The sequence below is a fragment of the Lissotriton vulgaris genome, chromosome 10 (assembly GCF_964263255.1).
Source record: "Lissotriton vulgaris chromosome 10, aLisVul1.2, whole genome shotgun sequence".
Lineage (NCBI taxonomy): Eukaryota > Metazoa > Chordata > Amphibia > Caudata > Salamandridae > Lissotriton > Lissotriton vulgaris.
In genome coordinates this window covers 476,965,809-476,986,280 of record NC_141698.1, presented here as the reverse complement: position 1 = coordinate 476,986,280, position 20,472 = coordinate 476,965,809, and the positions used below count along the sequence as shown (strand labels likewise).

The 20,472-nt window shown below is 43.1% G+C and overlaps 1 protein-coding gene across 1 annotated transcript in view; it reads left to right on the top strand.

Moving 5' to 3' along the window:
* LOC147685426 (partitioning defective 3 homolog) overlaps positions 1-20,472 on the top strand; it is a 532,416-nt gene that overhangs the window by 420,187 nt on the left and 91,757 nt on the right. Inside the window, exon 7 of the mRNA XM_086939787.1 lies at positions 16,532-16,673. Coding sequence (XP_086795913.1) covers positions 16,532-16,673 — 142 coding nt within the window. The remainder of the gene's footprint in view (positions 1-16,531; positions 16,674-20,472) is intronic.

The following is a 20,472-nucleotide window of genomic DNA, read 5'->3' as shown; positions in this document are numbered from 1 at the left end:
GCAGCCTCTGGAGTAAGACAGGCAGTACGTTCACCAAGGACATTTTGAAGATTGCCTAGCACGTGAGCACTTCAACAAAATGTCCTAGCTGGCATATGTGAACAGCTTGGTGAAGGAGACTGATGAAAATGTTAGTTTATAGGACCCCACTAGCATCTTGAAATACGCCGAAAAAGAATTGAAAATGCTCCTAAAGGGAAAAAGAAGCCAAAAGGAAAGAGAACTAAACCAACAGTCTGCAGATATTGCCCAGGACACAGGCCCTAAGGCACTCAAAGATACTTAATAGCTGTAACTAATGTACAGCGTAGATTCCATCTCACTAGACTACGGTTAGCAATTTTGATTTTCATGGAAGCTTTCCCCAAAATAGGGACTTGGGATAAAAAACGACCTAAATGCCCATGCAATGGGAAAACTACTCAATCTACATTGCAATTCATCTTATTCTGCAAGGTCTATAAAGATATAAAGAAACATTTTTTTCAGTTAATATTTCTGCCAATGAAATGTATTTACCATCAGGATGCTTTTAACTTTCTATGCAAACTGGGGGATGTTGTCATTTGTCAGGCAGTAACTCCATACATTTTAACTGGCATTAAGAGAAGGACGTCTTATTCACACCTACAGAGACTAACATGTGCGGTTGAATAATGAAGGCACTGTTCCTACATTTTTCATGTTTTATACCTGTCAGATATATGACTTATTTATTCCCTTATCCTTATATGTACTCTTCACTTTCCTAGTGCACCATTAACTGCTGTGATCTTGTATATTTGACAATTTGCACTATATTCCTCTTTTGCACAATCGAGACAGGTAAGGTTACTGTATGTGTACTATAAGCTGATGGTTCTGGAAACGTTTTTAATACTTTCTTTTATTCCAGTGAACATTGTCCTCTGGATTGTCCTATACAATCCTTTTTTATGCATTCTAGACCGATAATTGTATTTGTAATTGCATTGCATTTATATAGCACTTCCTACTGATGATGAGGCATCGACGCGCTTATTTCGGCGAGTAGCCCGCTACTCCGGAACCCATAAAGGATTAGTGTTGAATTAGTATAGTGAAATATGAAAGTAATTTCAGTGGTGGATGGGTTAGTCAGTTATTTGGATTTGGGAGGATAGCGGAGGGATAGAAGAGGGACAAGATTTACATTTATTTAGCGTTTGTTACCCCTGATGGGGTGTTGAAGCGCTTTTTTGTTGAGTAGCATGCTACTCCGGCACCTATAAAGGATTAGTGTTGAATTAGTATAGTGAAATATCGAAGTAATTTGAGTGGTGGATATATTATTCAGTTATTTGGATAAAGAAGGGTACAGAGGGACAGAAGAGGGTAAAAGGTGTGCATTTATATAGCGCTTCCTACCCCTGACGAGGCATTGAAGTGCTTTTTCAGCAAGAAGCACCCTACTCTGGAACCCATAAAGGATTAGTGTTGAATTCGTATAGTGAAATATGAAACTAATTTGAGTGGTGGATATTAGTCAGTTATTTGGATTGAGAAGGATAGTGGAGGGATACGAGAGGGAAAAAAGGTTTGCATTTATATAGCATTTGTTACCCCTGATTGGGTGTTGAGTCATTTTTTGGTGAGTAGCACGCTACTCTGAAACCCATAAAGGATTAGTATTGAAATAGTATAGTCAAATACGGAAGTAATTTGAGTAGTGGATATGTTATTCAGTTATTTGGATAGAGAAGGATACGGAGGGATAGAAGAGGGAAACAGATTTGCTTTGATATAGTGTTTGCTACCCCTCATGAGGCGTTAAAGTGCTTTTTCGGCAAGTAGCATAGCAGTAGGAGGAGGCTTGGGATGATTAAAAAGGGATGTGGAGTGGAAGAGTCAGAGGGATGAGTTTAGAAAGGCTTGTTTTTGGGATCAGTATAATAAAAGAGGTGTCAGATGATGCAAGGGGGTAGAGTAGAGGAGAATCTAGAAAGGGTTATTTTGGGGGTCATAGTAGTGGTATGGCATTTGGGATGAATCAGAGAGTAGATGTATAGGATATATTGATAAAGGGTTAGGGGAGAAATAGGGTAGTTCATTGGAAAGAGTAGTAGAAAGAGGTTTGAGATGAGTCGGAGATTTGAGGTAGAAGATATATTGAGAAATACATACTGTGAGAATTAGGGTAGTGCATTGGATATGCTGAATTAGAAGTAGTAATAAATATATAGAGCTATAAATACATGAAAGTATGTAGATGCATAAAGGAAATAATTATATATAGATTAAATATATTGATAGAAGTATAGGATGAGAAATAGGGTAGTGCATTGAATATGTTTTTTTAGGAGAAAAGTAATAAATATATAGATCCAAGGACATTGACGGTATATAGATGCATAAAGGAAGTAAGCATATGTAGATTAAGATGCATCAGATGAACTCTGCTTTTCAAGTGTTGTTGTACTTAAAAATATATATATCTTTTTTAAACATAATTATTCTGAATGTTTATACAAAGCAAAACACATATAAAGGTACATATCTATAGTACAAATAAATGCTTATATAGAGCAGGATATGCTATATATTTCTGTTTGCGTATGGAGCTTACTTGGGGAAGAGCAAATTCTTTTTTTTTAAACTCTTTTTATTAACATAGCTCAATAGACCATACATTACAATACGCATTTCCAACAGTGCACACGAAGGCAGGCACAGTACGTCATCAACAGTATGTTTGCAGGCTGCTATCAGGCAGTGGAGGCCTCCAATACCGCTCAGTCGCCCAAGCTCATTCCTCTGTACTTTCGCCAGGATGCCCATATCTTTTCCCACTTCTCAACACACACAGGTCCCGTCTGCAGTCCTCCACCGTCCGAGGCAGCGGCGCTCCCCATCCCCTGGCAATGTTTCACTTCGCTATTCCTGCAGCCAAAACCAACCATATTCCCTTCTGTCTGGGCCAGTACAAGTCACCTTTTACCATCAGAACCAACCATTTTGCATCTAGTGGACCCCCCCCCCCGAACCCTGGAAATAGTGTCCATTACTTTTAGCCAGTATCTAGCAATCTGTGGGCATTCCCACAGAAGGTGCATGAAGGTTCCCTTGCCCTGGCATCCCCACACACATAGCGCTGTAGGGGTCCTGCCCCATTTGTATAGGTGGGTCCTCGTGTAGTAGGTGCTATGTAGTACCTTAAGTTGCACTAGTCTAAATCTGGAGAGGACTGCTATTTCTCTTGGGCTCTGAATTGCTTCCTGCCACTCCTTGTCATCTATGGGTCCCAGGTCTTTTGCCCATGCGACTCGGAGGGCCCTCAAGTGATCGGACACATTATTTATCAGCTTGCAATAGACCGTAGAGGTCGGCTTCTCCTTGACTGGGCCCATTAGCAACTTATCCTCTAGTGGGGAGTATTCTGGAATAGAGGTGTCACTGTGAATGTGGGCACATAGTGCGTGTACTAGCCTCAGGTGTTGATATCTTTGAGTTTGGTGAAAGTTATATTCCTGCTGGAGTTTCTCAAAAGTATGGGGGAGACTCCCTTTCACACATCACCCAGGTATTAAACCCCTATCAGCTTCCACCCTTGAAACACCGATAGGGCCGCTACCTTCCTCAGGGGATCACCCACCCACAACAAGGTTTTACCAGTCAGCTTACCCGCCCAACCTAGTAGTTTATTGGCCTCTCTACAACACTGTATCACCACTTTGATGTGCTCCGGCCACTCTGCTTGTGCCTTTCAGGAGTATAGAAGAGGCTCACAGTTTTGTCCCGGCATGACGGCTCTATCTGATCTATAAGCTGGTTCGTCCATTTCTGCGTATATCCAATCATTGATGACCTGGAGCTGCGAGGCCCAATAGTATAGCCGAATGTCAGGAAGTGCCAATCTACGATCATACACCCCCTTCTGTAACTTGTGCAGCGCTATTCTGGGTGTGCCACCCTGCCACTGCAATGTTCTAACTTCCTGTGCTACCCGTTTAAAAACTGTCGGAGGGACTGGATATGGGGTGTTTTATAAGTACCTATATGAGCCGAGGTAGTGTCATCATTTTAAAAAGAGCCGCCCTACCCATGAGTGAAAGCGGAAGAGTGCGCCAATGACTGACATCTGCGCCAAGGCGGCTTATTTGGGGCCCGAGATTCCTGTCAAGGTACTCCATCTGATCCTGCATGACATAGATACCCAACTACTTAAAGCCCTCCAACACCATCGGAGCCGAACATTGCACTGGAACTGGGGGGGGTGGCGGGGGGGGGGGGGGGCTGGCAGTGAAAAAATCACTGACTTAGACCAGTTAATGGTATATCCAGAGTAGCTGTCAAAGAGATAAAAAATATGTGGAAGAGCAAATTCTTGAGTAGTTTTCTGAAGATAAGGTGGTTGTCTGTGGATCTTATGTTGGGGGATAAAGAGTTCCATAGTTTGCCTGCTTGAACAGAGAAGGTTGTGCCACCCATGGTTTTTTCTTGTATCTTGGGATTTTGAGACGAGGTGCCATTCTAGAGCAGAGGTTCCTTTGTTGAATGTGTTTGGTGATTTTATTCCTGATGAAGAGCGGTCCCATTCCATGTATCGCTTTGCGGTTGATATAAAGCAGCTTGAACTTGGTTCTTCTGGCAGCAGGTAACTAATGCAGGGCTTTCAAGTCAGGGGAGAAGTAGTCTCGAGGTTTGATGTGCAAGAGTAGTCTGGCAGCTGAGTTCTGAATCCGTTGTAGTCTTTTCATGGTTGTTAAAGCTGATCCGTGGCAGAGGCTATTTGTACAGAACAAGGGAGATGGTAGCATGGACCTTGTGTGGAAATCAAAAAAAAAGTTTTGTTGCAGAGTTTTTATAGTAACAAAGCTTTATCTTGCTACTTTGTCCACTTGGGCATTCATCGATAGCTTGGGGTCCATGGTCATTCCAAGGTTTCTTACTTCCTTCGATACTTTAGGTGGTGATCCCTGTTCATCAGGCCAGGCGGCAAGCGAGTCATAATGTTTCGAATTGCCACACATCAGTATTTCCGTTTTGGAAGCATTTCAATTTGAGATGGCTCCAAATCATCTATTGATCCATGGCTCTGAGACAACTGAAAAGTGTTGAATTTCCAATGTCTTTGGGGCATTCCAGTTGAAGGAGTATTTGTGTGTCATCTGCATAGTTATAGTACATGACGTGAAATTGATTATTCAGTACCGGTAATGACTTCATGTGGATGTTGAAAAGCATGGGCAGGATGATAGAACCTTGTGGGACCTCTGATTTTGTGGAGTATGGTTTGGATGAGAAAGGTGGGGTATGGATGACATTAGTTCTGTTTCAAAGGTAGGACGTAATCCAGTCTAGAGCATTCCCCTCTATGCCGGTTCTGTATAGTCTTTGTATGAGAGTGTCATGGTCAACCATGTCAAAGGCAGCCGAGAGGTTCAAGAGGAGTAGCGCAGCAACCCCGGTGAGGGAAACTGTGTTCTTCAGGTCATCCCAGATCGCAAGTAGATAAAGTTATTATGGGGTTATTATGGGGTAACCCAGTATCCCTCAGAACCTGGGCATTACAGTACGCTTTTCTTGTACAACAGGCCCTTCCCTAACTAGAAACTTACTATCCATAAAGCATGGACCTGTGTTTGACCCCTACTGGGACCTTATCTTAAAACCACGCGATAGGAAGCTCTATCACCAGTTTAGGGTAGGCTCCCTACCTACAAGAGCCTTCACCAGTAGATGGCTTAGGCCCTCAACAGACCTATGCCCATTGTGTCAGGCTTATCCTGAAACTATTCCCCACATGTTCCGGACTGCAGCCTCCCGAGAAAATGGCTCAAACCTATCTGTCTTGTCCTTGGCACAAGGGTTGGCATCGAAGCCCTGAGGATTTTACAGACAAGTCCTCAGGATGCCATTGTTATCGACATAGTTAAATTCCTAGGGTGGGCGTGGAGGATTCGGGCCAACAAACTCAGGGCTTAATGATTTGGTTAATCCATAGTGACCTTAGCGGTGGGGTAGCATGTACTGCTTTCACCTTTTTCTATCTGTATGAAGTGCTAGATGCTGTGTGTTTCTTAATTTTAACTATTCTTTGTGCATCAGCTACTGTTTTAAATCAAGAGTCTTGATCTATGGTTTAAAACTAATTGAAAAGGAATTTTGTGCATGTCTTAACTATTTATATGAATGTATTTTAAAGTAGTCACTTTTATTGCTCGTATCTGTCTTTTATGGTTTTACAATCCAAATAAAGACTCTATGATGATGATGATGATGATGATGATAGTCCATTTCCACAGCCAGTAATTAAACAGCCATTCATTGATTTCTACCGGGGCACAACTCTATTTTTAGGATTTTTTTAGTCACATTTCCAGACCATACTTGAACCTCCTTTTCTTTGCCTAAATTTGTCTTAAATTTTCATGACATACTTTTATTTTTATTGTTAGGGTTTAATTGCTGTGTATAGAAAATGTTCAAACATATTTTTTGTTTCTGGAAACACAAAAGGCGCAGGAAGTAAAAAGTGTTACATAAATTGTCAAGTGGCGTAAGCGATCTCCAGAATTTGGACAAGTTTCACTGAACTGTCTACCAAAATGCCTGTTCAACCTTCTCCACATGTCAGCCGCGAGTATTGAACTTTTGGGTGGTTGGGTTTTCTACTCTGGGATGTCAGACTGAGCCTCTTACTTAGGACTCTACATCCAAGGAATGCAATGGTGTTAGTTTTAGTTTCATTAGTATAGGTAGGTGTCTTCTCCATTAGTTATCAAATCAGTAACATACACTAGTGTGTGTAGCACTACTAAGAATGTCTCAGAAAGGTCTATCAGTTTGGTAGGGCCCCAGAGGGAGAGATCCTTGTGGTTTTTGTGCAGGCCTATTTCAAGAAAATTCAAATAAAAGTACTAGGCCTCTGAAATGTAAACATTCAATATGCCTTACTAAGAAACAGATACATGAGCAGATACATGACTTCTGGAGGCTATACCAAGAGGCACCCAGAGAAATAGACTCTGCGTTTCACCTTGAAGAGTTGCTCATTTAAGCAAATCCCTCATGCCTTAGGTTATTTAGGGGTACAAAAGGGGGTGGTGATAGACGGAGCATCTGAACCAATCAAACACTCACACCCAGTCAACAGATCTGGGTTTAATCTATCACCGTTCTTTAGCCCACTCTAACACCCCAGTTCAGACATGGCCATATGCAAATCAGTCTGACCCTGTGCGTCATGGGAACAGTCCAGCCCGAACTGCCAAGCCATGCCTTTCCTGGACCGGAAACAAGCCTCCGAGGACCGGTTTCTGGCATTACAGCCGTCTTCAGCCCTGCTTGCTTGAATCCAGTGGCAAAGTGAGCAAGGGACTCACGTCTGAGCATACCCTGCCAACTTATGGCGAACCAAGCGGTACAAAAGGGGGTGGTGATGGTCTGAACCAATCAAACACTCATACCCAGTCAACAGATTTGGGTTTAATCCATCAGCGTTCAGTTAAATACTATGGCAGGTGTGGTGGTGTATGTTTCCAAAACGTTGTAGAGCTGTAGAGGATGCATAAAAACCAAGTCCTACATTTATACTGCTAACAGAGAGCCAGCAGAAATCGTCCATGAAGAAAGTCATCTTTCCCAGGCTCTGGCCACCAAATAGATTAGCGTTTACAGGAGTTGTGCTGCTTTGCTTTGTTTTGTGCTTTATTGTTTATAGATCCCATTCATACCACTGGTGTGATCTAGGAAATGTTAGTGTCATGGGTAAAGGCTAGAAGGGTGATCAAACCATGCTGCTGCAGACCTGTTGCTGACCCACAATCATTGCCAGTGAAGCAGAAGTGTGTGAGATAGATAGTCGGGGTTGTTGGAACTCACCTCCAGTGGGCACTAGGTTTGTACACTGGGTGGAATGTTCTTAGTGGAGCCTCAGGCATAGATTATCTTGTTTGGATAGGAGATCAGCAGCTTGGAACTTCCAAACCTTTACAGCTCTCCAGAACTGCAGCGAAAGAATTGTTTCTAATTCCAATTTGGACAATGCCACGGAGGGAGGTAAGTCATTAGGGAACAGCCCACACTTTACAGATCTTTGGAATTCCAGTCATTTCAGAAGGTTTCTGACTCGTGTTGGAAAAGAGTTACATATTTTGGCTTTTTTACCAAAAAATGGTGGACATTTTTCCTCCTGATGTGGAACTTTACTTTCTAACACTAAAGATGGTAATCAGTGATACCAGGCAATATGTGGGTCCTTCTAAGCCACTAGGTTTAGAAAATAATTTTTGCAAAAAGATCATCTCTGTCCCATGGATGCCTCTATGATTGACTCTGACTATGTGAACAGCCTAAATCAGATGTAGCAGCTGCCTGGTGTCAGCATTTGAAGTGTGTTGTTGTACCTATTGGCAAAGGCTGGGCCATGAATGTATAATTATTTTTTATAGTCGTTACAGAGGAGTTCCAAGATGATAATAGCTTGTATCCTATGGGAAAGCCCAAGACAAGGGGAAATGAGTTGCAAGTACATTGTATCTAGAATGATGTTTCAGTAACCTGGTTTACTTGGAGCAGAAGAGAGATGTCAGTGTACATGATTTCCATAAGAGTCCTCACGTTGTTGGTGGCCGATGTGGGCAGTAAAAATTCCAAAGGCCTCTAGGAATTAGGGTGGTGCAGTAACCATTTTCACGAGGTGAGGATCACTGTTCTTAAAGCATTGAGCTGTGGGTGATTGTTTGTCATTTGTTGATCCATTGCAGATATTGGAGCCCTGGGCACAGATGTCTTGGTATGAATATTTTTTCCGGTTTGAGCATTACCTTGGTGTTATTTTATGCTGTGGCAGAAGATGTTAAAAAAAATTGGGATGCGAAAGAGAGGAATATGAAAGGCATTGAGAAGAAAGGGTGCAATGGTGGCACTTTCAGAGACTTAAAGAATGCCTGCGTCAGAGAGGAAACATATGTGCAGGAATGAAGGAAGGTAGATTATTTGAAATGTCTTTATGGGGTATGGTGATATTCAGTCCAGTGTAGGCAGCATATTCAAGGTCTTTGTATTACGGTAGGCTAATATACTGTATACAGTACCAAAGAAAGGTTCAGTAGTGGAAGAGCAGCAATTCAATTCTGCTTCACAGATGAGTTCTGGTTGGCGCAGATGACAATTAAATATAATTTTGTGGTCTGGCCAGAGGAGACAGAGCTGTGTGGTGGTTGGAAAGGGCTTTATTTTCTTAGAACAAATCAGTGGATTGAGTGATGGCTGCTCTCTAAATGAGTGCTTAAGAAGGGTTCTTTATACATCATTCTCATGTCTTAGGGTCTTTCATGTCAAGGTATTGTTTAGGGAATCTTGGAGTCGAAGAGGAAATTGCCCATGTTGAGAATGAAATTGAAAATGTCTCTGGATTGATGTGTAGAGGAGTGTGTCCTTGAACCTAGGTGGAGGGCAAGCATCCCACTCTACTCCCACCTCCCTTCCCTCCTCCCTCTTAAAACTCAGCCCAGATGATCATCCCCCCTCCCACAACCTGGTATCCCCACCTATCCTTTTTCAAAATCTCTATCTCACCCTCAGCTCAACCCATGATTCTTACCCCGCCCCAGCCACTGTATATGTTACTTTATTTGCTCATTCTATGTCTCTGTTTTTTAGAAAACTACGGCCTGGGTCTAGCTAGCGCTATACAAAACCTTTCAAATAAATAAATCCATAGGTAGCTTATATAACCTCTGATAAAATCTCTGAGGCTGTTGCTTTCTAGCAGGCAAAAAAGAAAAAAGAGAAATTACAAAGATAGCTGTGGAGAAAGTCTTTGAAGTGAGATCCAGGTCCCGTAAAATATTGGAGCAAATTATTCATGAGTTGGGTATCCTGGTATTCTGTGTACCTTGCAGGGCCAACAACGTGTAGATAGATTTTGGATGGATTAGACTAGGAGAAGTTCATTTTTGGATTCCTGAATTTAGCATTGAATTCTCAAGTCCTCTTTATAATTTGGTTTCTCTTTGCTGTTTGAGGGTAGCTTTGTCAAAATCTAAACTTGACCTTGGACAGACATTATACTAGGAGACCTAAACATTCACTTGAATGATGCAGAAGATATAAAAATTAAAGCTTTATTCACACTCCTTGAAGCTAACGATCTTACCCAACAATGCAATAAACAAACCCACACCAAAGGCTCTACCCTCGATGCAATTATTTCCAACCATAACACCATATCCCTCCAGTCCATACTTCCCACTGACTGGATCGATCACCAGCTAATTTTGTTCAATCTCAATGCCAACCAACATAAGCTCCAGACCCAAACTAAACGTCCTAAACACTGGGCAGGAAATATGTACCTAATTCCTCAGCCAAAGTTAGGATCTCTAATCACTTCCCAAATTATACCTTTTCCTGATATTTCAACCGCCGATGGCCTCACCTCTCACTATAACATGAAAATGTCAGAACTGTGTAGCATGATCCTCCCTTTAAAATTCAAAAAGTCAAGAAGTATCCCCTCCAGATCATGGTTCAATAAAGACCTCAACAATGAGAGATGACAACTTAGGCTGGCTGAAAGAACATGGAGACAACAAGCCTCGCTGATTCATCTCTCTCTCTCTCTCTCTCTCTCCTCCGAGCTGAATGCCTAAAACACAAAAAAAACATATCGACAGAGAGAAATCATCCTTCTTTCGCGATCAACTTGACCACTCCAAAAACAGACCTAAATACCTTTTCAACATCATATAACCCTAAACCTCCTTTTTTCCGCAACATCCACCAGATGACACTGTTAACCGACGTGGAGAGTTCACCAAATTCTTGTCTGAAAAAATAACTAGCATCAAACTCTCTCTGTACCCCCACACCTCCTCTCCCTGCAACAAAGATTCCTCACCTACCAAAGATGGCCTCCCTACTGTTACACTCTCAACCAATGACGATCCCCCAGGCTCTTCTCCTCATTGAACCAGAGCACGAACCACAATCATATACAACTGAAAAACCATGCATCCTGGACTAACTTTGATACTGTCTTGGAAGAAGGAGTCACCAAAATACTTGCATGTATCATATCAACCTCAAATCTCTCTGACTCTCTTCCCTCCTCGCTCGACAAACGTCTCAGGCACATCATTGCCCATACATGGACCAAAATGACCTTAATAAATACACACTTATAACTAACCACCCTCTCCTTTCCAAAACCATCGGAAAATGTGTGCTCTCACAACTCAACAACCACATTGAAAAATTCAACCTGCACCACACCTGTCAATCTAGATTCAGGAAAGACTGTAGTACGGGACTGCAATCCTTAACATCACTGATGACCTACACAGATCCCTGGACAAGGGGCAGGCAGGTAGCCTAATCCTCCTGGACCTCTTCACTGCCTTTGATACATTTAACTACAAAATTCTCCTTAACGCCCTTTCTCAACGTGCAGGCATCAACAGTACTGTGCTTCAGTCGTTCGCCTCATACCTGAACCAACAATCTCACTTAATCAACTGAATAATTCTACCTCACCAGCGATATCAGTGCCACAAGGAGCCCCCCAAAGATCAATCCTATCTCCTGCTCTGTTCAAACTCTATATGGAACTCTTAGCAGTGATCCAGAAACAAGCCAAAGTGGCCTTCCTAACAGAAACATGGATGAACGCTTCCTCCGCCCCAGACATCACCCTTGCCATCCCTGAAGAATATAAGATCACACGCAAGGACCGTACTGGCCACACAGGAGGAGGAATCGCTATCGTCCATAAAAAATCAATCCACATCTCAACCAGCTCTGACGTCAACCTCGCCAACTCTGAACACCTTCACTTCCAGATCCACATCGACCCCAAGACCACACTCAGAGGCACCCTCCTCTACAGACCACCAGGACCCCGCGCAAAATTCAGTGAAGACATCGCGGACTTCATCACTCCACACGCGCTCCCCTCCAAAGATTACATCCTTCTGGGAGACCTCAACTTTCACCTTGAAAAGAACAACAACCGCAACACCACCACCCTCTTGGACAACCTCGCCAACCTCGGACTTAAACAACTGGTCACTTCCCCCACCCACATCGCAGGTCACACACTCGACCCTATCTTCACCTCCAGCAATCATGTCTCCTTCAGCCACACTACGGATCTCCTCTGGACTGACCACAGCTGCGTTCACTTCACCTACAACAAGCCGAAACCCATCAACCACCCCCAACCAACTCTGCAAAGAAACTGGAACAAAATCACCATCGACCAGATCTCCTCATCGCTTCTTCTAAACACCCCAGCCCACTCTTCTAACCCAGACCAAGCCGCCACCAACTTCACCCTATGGTTATCCAACACCGCCGACATCCTAGCACCACTGAAAAAACGTCAACGCAAACCTGGCAACAAGAAGGTCTCCTGGTTCAACGATGACCTTAAGAAGTCCAAGAAACTCTGCCGCTCCCTTGAAAAGGCCTGGAAAAAAGACCCAACCACTAGCACCAAGGACGCCTTCAAAAACGCCACCCGCACACACCACCAACTAATCCGAAAGGCCAAGAAAACAGCATTCAAGGATCGACTAGACAACAACGCCCACAACAGCAAGGAACTCTTCAACATCGTCAAGGAATTCACCAATCCCTCGGCCAACTCCAATGACATCACCCCCTCTCAAGCCCTCTGCGACTCCCTGGCTTTATTCTTCCACAACAAAATTGCAGACATCCACAACAGCTTCGACAACCAACCCGGAGACCAACCCACCCAACCATATGCTGAACATTCTCCCCCCTTGAACACCCTTAACGACTGGAACCCAATCTCCACTGAGGACACCATCCGCCTGATGAACTCCATCCACTCAGGATCCCCCACAGACCCATGTCCTCACCACATCTTCAACAAAGCAGACTCCGCCATAGCACCGCACCTCCGAGACGTCATCAACTGCTCCTTCAACTCCGCCACCTTCCCGGAAAGCTGGAAACACGCTGAACTCACCGCCCTTCTGAAAAAACCCACAGCAGGCCCCACCGAACTCAAAAATTACCGCCCCATCTCGCTCCTTCCTTTCCCGGCCAAAGTCATCGAGAAAGCTGTCAACAACCAGCTTGCCGCCTTCCTCGAAGCCAACAAATCCCTCGACTCCTCACAGTCTGGCTTCCGAACAAAACACAGCACTGAGACCGCCCTCATCGCAGCAACAGACGACATTCGAACTCTACTGGACAATGGAGACACAGTCGCACTCATCCTCCTCGACCTCTCTGCAGCCTTCGACACAGTCTGCCACAGCACCCTTTTACAACGCCTCAGAAACATCGGAATACAAGGAAAAGCACTTGAATGGATCACCTCGTTCCTCACCGGAAGAACCCAGAGAGTCCGCCTTCCACCATTCAAGTCCAAGGCCACTGAAGTCATCTGTGGCGTTCCACAAGGATCCTCACTCAGTCCCACCCTCTTCAACGTATACATGAGCCCCCTCGCGGCCATCGCCCGCCAACACAACCTCAACATCATCTCTTACGCGGATGACACTCAACTGATCCTTTCTCTCACCAATGACCCCAGCACCGCCAAAACTAACCTACACGAAGGAATGAAAGAAGTTGCCGAATGGATGAAACACAGCCGTCTGAAACTGAACTCAGATAAAACAGAAGTCCTCATCTTAGGTACATCCCCCTCTGCATGGGACGACTCTTGGTGGCCGGAAGCCCTTGGAAAAGCACCCATCCCGACAGACCACGCACGGAACCTAGGCGTTATCCTGGATTCTTCACTTTCAATGAACAGACAAGTCAGCGCCGTATCCTCATCCTGCTTCAACATTCTTCGCATGCTCAAAAAAACATTTCGCTGGATCCCCACCGAAACCAGAAAAACAGTCACCCATGCTCTGGTCACGAGCCGACTGGACTACGGAAACACCCTCTACGCAGGTACTACCGCTAAACTCCAGAAGAAACTCCAACGAATCCAAAACGCCTCAGCCAGGATCATATTAGACATCCCGCGTAACGAACACATCTCTGGTCACCTGAAAGACCTCCACTGGCTACCCGTCAATAAGAGGATCACTTTCCGACTGCTAACCCACGCGCACAAATCACTCTACGACATCGGACCAGAATGCCTCAACTCACGACTGTCCTTCTACACCCCCTCCCGCCAACTACGTTCTTCCAGCCAAGCCCTCACCACTGTACCTCGCATCAACAAGACCACCATGGGAGGCAGATCCTTCTCATACCTGGCAGCTAAAACATGGAACTCACTCCCCACTTACCTTCGCCTTACCCAGAACCACCTAGCATTCAGAAAGCAACTTAAAACGTGGATATTTGACAAGTAATCCTCCTCCCCTCCCTAAGCGCCTTGAGACCCTCTGGGTATGTAGTGCGCTATATAAATTCTTTGACTTGACTTGACTTGACTATCAACTCTATGCAGATGACACCCAACTCTTCTTTAAAATCTCATCATCCAAAGACATCCACGAGCTAAATTATACTTTCTGCATGGTACAATCCTGGCTGACTAACAACCACTTAAAACTTACCCCCAACAAAACTGAACACCTCCTCATCCAACCTGAAGGGGGTGTCGCTTCCTGTCCACAATGGGCTGCTTGACAACCTAACTGCACAAACCTGTAAACTTTCTATCTCTAACTCTGTTAATCTCTTGGGATTACACTAGACAAAAACCTGAACATGAAAGATCACATCAATGCTGAAACACCTAAAAAATAAAAACCTTCATCCCCCCATAAGAGTTAAAGACTGTAGTGTAATCCCTATTCCTCTCCAAGATTGACTACTGTAATGCAACAATCACTAGTTCCCCAAAAAACTACCCTATCCCTATGAAATCTACACTCAATGCAGCGGCTAGACTCCTCTCCGGGGAAAGCCGCTTTGACCACAGCACTCCCACTCTTAATAAAACTCAGCTGGCTACCAATCGAAGTGATACGTATATTCAAAACAGCCTGCATAATCCATAAAAGGCTCTACAATGAAAATTCCTATCTACTTCTTAAACAAATTATTAAAAGCTGGCCGAAAGAGACCATTGCAAATATCAAACGCTCAACTCCTAATTCCACCCAAATTCAAGAAAGAAAAAACATTCACCCATTCGTTCTCAGGGAATGCACCTAGAATATCGACTACCCTGCCATAGGATCTTCGTACCACTCAATCTTTCCTACACTTCAAGAAAAACCTAAAGCTACTTCTCCTCAGCATATACCTGCACGCTACCTCCTAAAGCAGTGGACACCCTTGGATTAGAGTCTCTCCCAACTCCAATGAGCCTGACCATCACTACCTCTGGATAGCATTGTGCATTTACCCCTTACCCCCTATATGAACCAAGCATCATCACCTTCTGAACTCTTTCGCATGGCCACTACAACGCCTTTTGTACATTATATAGTGCCTCCTATTACCCTGTACTATTTGTAAATGCTGCAGCTCAAACTCTGTAAAGTGCTCTGATACCTTCGGGTCAAGTTTGTGCTATATAAAACTCGAAAATAAATTAATTACTAAATAGCTTTTGGTTCTTTTGCATAAATACACAGAGATGTTAATTGCTAAAGCAGGGACCATTTGTTATTTCTTCATAATGTATAATGCAATAATTACCTAATATAAATATATGATTATAATATGTCAGCTAGCTCACCAGATCCTCACCAAATGATAACCAAGAGATGCAGTTCCGGGAGTGATTTCTACATCCCATAATTGTCCTTCCCTTCTGTACTCATCCAAATACCAAGCAATCATTTTCCTTCTACACCAATCTCAGACAATTACATTTGACTGACAAATTCGATGTACACTCTATCCCCCGTGCAGGTGATGTAATGTGCACTTTGGGTCCTACATAATTGCTACCGACCCATTATCGTCCTGACTAAGAGGTAAAGGAAGATTATCTTCATGGGTATGGGTTATTAAAATAATCCATTGTATCATGCTGTGGAGTTTGTGTGAATTCAGTCATGCCTCAAATCATTCAGACGCAGGTGAATGAGACTCTTGAAGGTCAGGCTACACACTGGCATATCACTACATTATCACTGTTTAGAGGCACTCCTGGGAACCATAATTTGAATCAGATAATGTACTAAAATAAACCCAGTGGAAGAGTTAGTTTGAAGACAGGTAAAAGATTAATATTGCACTGAAAAACATATCTTGTTTTGATAAATGTAATTCTTGTCACTGGAACAACATCACAAGAGAGAGGTCAGTGTATGTTATGTTTCCTCAAAATAACAATATCTAAACATGTTGAGAACCGATAGCAAGAATACCTGAGGGTCCCAAGAAATTCTGTATTTCTGACATTATTTTAAAAAATGTTCTCTATCTTGCTCTTGCTCTTTATTAGATAAAGATTCCAGTTGTATTTATGCCTTTTCCGATAGATATGAATCCTTTAGAGACGTCCTTGCATCCAATCCGACACTTCTCTTGTATGTTAGTCATGTCCTACCTGAATGGAGGGAATCCTCCGTATGATACTGACATGCAGTCTTCTTGGTTGCAGTTTCTCTAATGACTCCGGCATCCAGAGCATCTCCATTCCTAAATCAGGGAGCCTTGGACTGATGGTCTGCGGAGGCTCGAACAGCCTGGAGGGACCCATGGTGTACGTACACGAGATCATGCCTGAGAGCGACTGTCACAGGGTGAGTTTGGGAACTAATAAGCCATAAGATGGGCTAGTTGATTCAGGAGAGCATAGTAAGGAGTGACTTGCACAAACTAATTCTAGTGACTAATGATGAGCAAGCTGGGTTTTTGCGTTCAGGAGATCATACGTGGGAGTGAGGACTGATGAGGCGAAGGCTGTGCGCTAAGAACGTCCTGTGCTCTCCAGTTTCCCAGCTACATGCATGAGTCACACGGCCAGTCTATGTTGTTTGTCTGTCTTTACATTCTAAGATTTGTACTTCTTCGAATCCCATTGTAAAACCAGGACTTCAAATCTCAGAATGCAAATATTGGACTGCATGAGCTGTTTCTGCATGGACCTGGAACCTTTGAGAGCTCGAGGCATCGCGTCTGAGTGATTGTTACTGGATGAGTCTTGAAAGTGATCCTGAAGAGATGATGTACATCTCACCTTACGTAAAAGCTGTTTCTTCACCGAGGCCCTGAGCCCTCAGCATCTCCCTTCAATGCTCATGTACCTTTATACTGCTCTCTGAAGTAAACAATATTTGATCGTGTTCGCAGTTGTTTAGGGCTTCTCAGAAAAAAGCATTACAAAATCACTTCTTTCACACAAATACACTGCAACCAAATAAATGTGTTTTTTATTTATAATAAGAAAAACCACGCAGAAAGTTATTCATAATGGAAATGTTTGGCGTGTGCTATGGTAGAAAACTTTTCAAATGACTTCTTAGGAAAAAAATCCACAATTTCAGTGTGTGTGTTTAGATTTTTAACATCTAGAAGATTGTTCAGTGTCATCTACACTCACTACAAGAGGAATAATACAATTCTGTTTCATCAAAAGAGGTTCCTATCTACCCCCCATCCTCTATTTACAGAGACCTAAACCTTCTGATACAGATTAAGCCAGGAAGGTGAACTCCGCTCCTTTCGTGGAGTTTGTCGAGTTTTCCGCACTCCACGTTATGCAGAGCTTGCAGAGTTCCGAAAAACTCTGCTCCGCGCAGTGGAGTGGAGTTTTTTTCGTCGCTCATGCTCATCAACATCAAGTTGACGAGCGCAAGCGAGAAAAATTCACCTCCCGGCAAGATTTTTCCTCATTTGCGCTCGTGAACGTCAAGTTGTTGAGCTCGAGCAAGGGAAATCAACCTCCTGCTTGTGACCCCTCGCATTGAGAATCTGTCAGTTTGCATTGAGAATGCTGCTGTTTTGAGGAGAAAATATACTCGAGCAGCAGAAAGGAAGCAGCGCCATGGCACTCATAATTATGATGTGTACTGTAAGAGCAGTTACCACAAATAGTGGAATTTTGGGGGGCACTCGCAGCCGAGGCCTACAGGTCACTGATGATCCACAATCTCTTTCATTCTATATATATATAGGAGAATTTGGTTTGGGAAACGATTTCTGATTGGGTTATGGGGAGGATAAAAAATTTACATGTATGGCACGGACAGGTGATCATACCTATGTGTGTTTGTAACAGGATGAGTTCTGCGACTGATGATGGATAGCTTGGGTAAGGTTATGGAAGTTATAAGGGGAAGGTTCTCAGATATCCTGAAAAAAGGACAGATTCTTCCATTGAGAGCTTGCTAGCTATCCTCCAATCAATCATCTATTGTCTCTCTGAGAAAGAAAATAAAAAGAACCATTGCTAATCAGCTCCATAATAAGATCAAGTCCAACACTCTCAAATAGGCTTAAGAGTCTGGCTCAGAATAAAATAACCTTTCACATGAAATAATTTTGGAGCACCGCCCTTCTGTGTTTCCATTTATTCTGTGAAAGAGATCCGAGCTGGTCTAGATGATGTCCTCTGAATCTGAGGCTACTCAACATCATGCAGTATCTATCAAGAATCCACCCGGAATCGTACTTTTATGCATGGGATCCTTGGGAGTTTTTTTGATGTCAGTATCCACTAATATATTTAAACAGCACCCAGTTTTACCTAAGGATCAAATTGGGTCACAATATCATGCACCCGAAATCTGCATTGTAACCACTTAAGTATGGACGTCTGTGACCTATTTCAGTGGACTTCAACTAAGGCCAACATTTTCCTCTGCAAGAATGCCAGCAACCAATAAGAGGTTTTGGCATCGTTGGATGAAATGAACCTAGAAGACTACACCACGCAAAACAATGAAAGCTCAATAGGCTTCCATATCAACACACACTGACAAAACCAAGACAGCCTGGCATCAGCTATTGTTACTTTAGAGAGTGAGGGTATTCCTTCAAGAACAAACCAGAGGAAGACTTTAGAATTACCTTAAGTGCACTAATCCTCTCTCACCTTGATGAAGGTATACCTCTCTTATTGAGATGCCAGTCACCTACATGGCATTCCTGAAGAGCATCATTTATACTGCAGCCTGACTCACAAAAGATCTGTGTAAATTGGACAAAGCAATGCGTACAATCAGATCCCTATAGGCCGCAACCGGCATCATCTTAAAATATTTATGCATTATACCGAGAGCAGTCAGTAAAATCACTGCATCATGTCTAACATTAAAAATCTAATCGTCTGGAGGAGCATCAAAAACCCAAATCAGTTACATTAGCAGATGTGAAATCAGAAAATGCGTGAAGCAGGAAAGTAAATGGAAATCCCCCCGCTGCCCTGCACTGAGGATAGAGAATGTCTTCCCAGTTGGATTCCATAACACAGCATCTACCCTCTGTTTAAAAAAAAAAAAACACAAGACTTTGCTTTTTAAACAGCACTTTGTCAACACATGACCTTTTTATCACTGGCAATTGAAGAATAGCAGACACTGCTCCAATCTATTCTTCTCTGGCTGTCAGATTCTATCTTATAGTAGACGTTTTAAATACTGAGGCTTGAGCCTCATCACTCCCTATTCTATTTCAGTTTTATTTTAGTCGTAGTTTTGTTTTCTTGTTGATCTGAGACACTTTTTCACAGGTGAGTTAATTTCACTTGGTCAGTGCTGTGGTGGGCCACAGGTAATGGAAAAAAGGATTCACAGAAATGTCATCAAGTTTCTTGATCTGCAGGTTTTCCTTTTGATGAAGTATAATTTGTTGTTGAGTTTTCAGAGGTGGTTGTCCAACATTTCAATGCCTCTAACTCTATATTAGCCCTGTGCATGCCTAATGTTCTTATGAAACAAGGAGCACCTGCTGTTATCCGTAGGATCATGATTTTGGAGTTTTTGCAGAGATTTTCAATGTTTGCCTGGTAACCACTCCACACCAGGGAAGAATGTGACATTGTGGGTTGGGTAATGTCTTTGATTGCATACACCTTACTCCACATAGGCATTTACTTCATTCTCAGTAGAAGGGGTCATGCTGCTAGTTTGGTTGATGCCTTCTGCTAAGTCTTCTCAATGTGCTTTCCCGAGTTGAGTTTAGAGTTGAGTTAGAGTAGGAGCAGCTAAACTTCTACTCAAGGTAGGAGTTTAGCAGCTCCTACCTTGAGTATCACCTCAAGGTAGGAGCTGCTGTTTTCCAACTTTATTGCCTTTCTATTGAAGTCCATTAAGTAAGATCTATGGATGCTCTTTAATCTTTCTTGTGAATAAAGGTCCTCGGTTTTGCATGTGTTGACGTTTATCTGTCAGTCACTTTACTAGCCAGAGAGTTTGCTGACCTATGTTTCAAGGTTCTTAGCTACTTTTATCAAAGACAAAGGGACAGAATGATCATTGGCTAAGAGTCCAAGGGGCATATCAGCAACGATTTGCGATAACTATCGCAAAGCGTGTTTAGTGCTCCTTTCCCTAACGCCCGCTATCGCAGGTTTTTATCGCGGGGATACCACGTTATTAG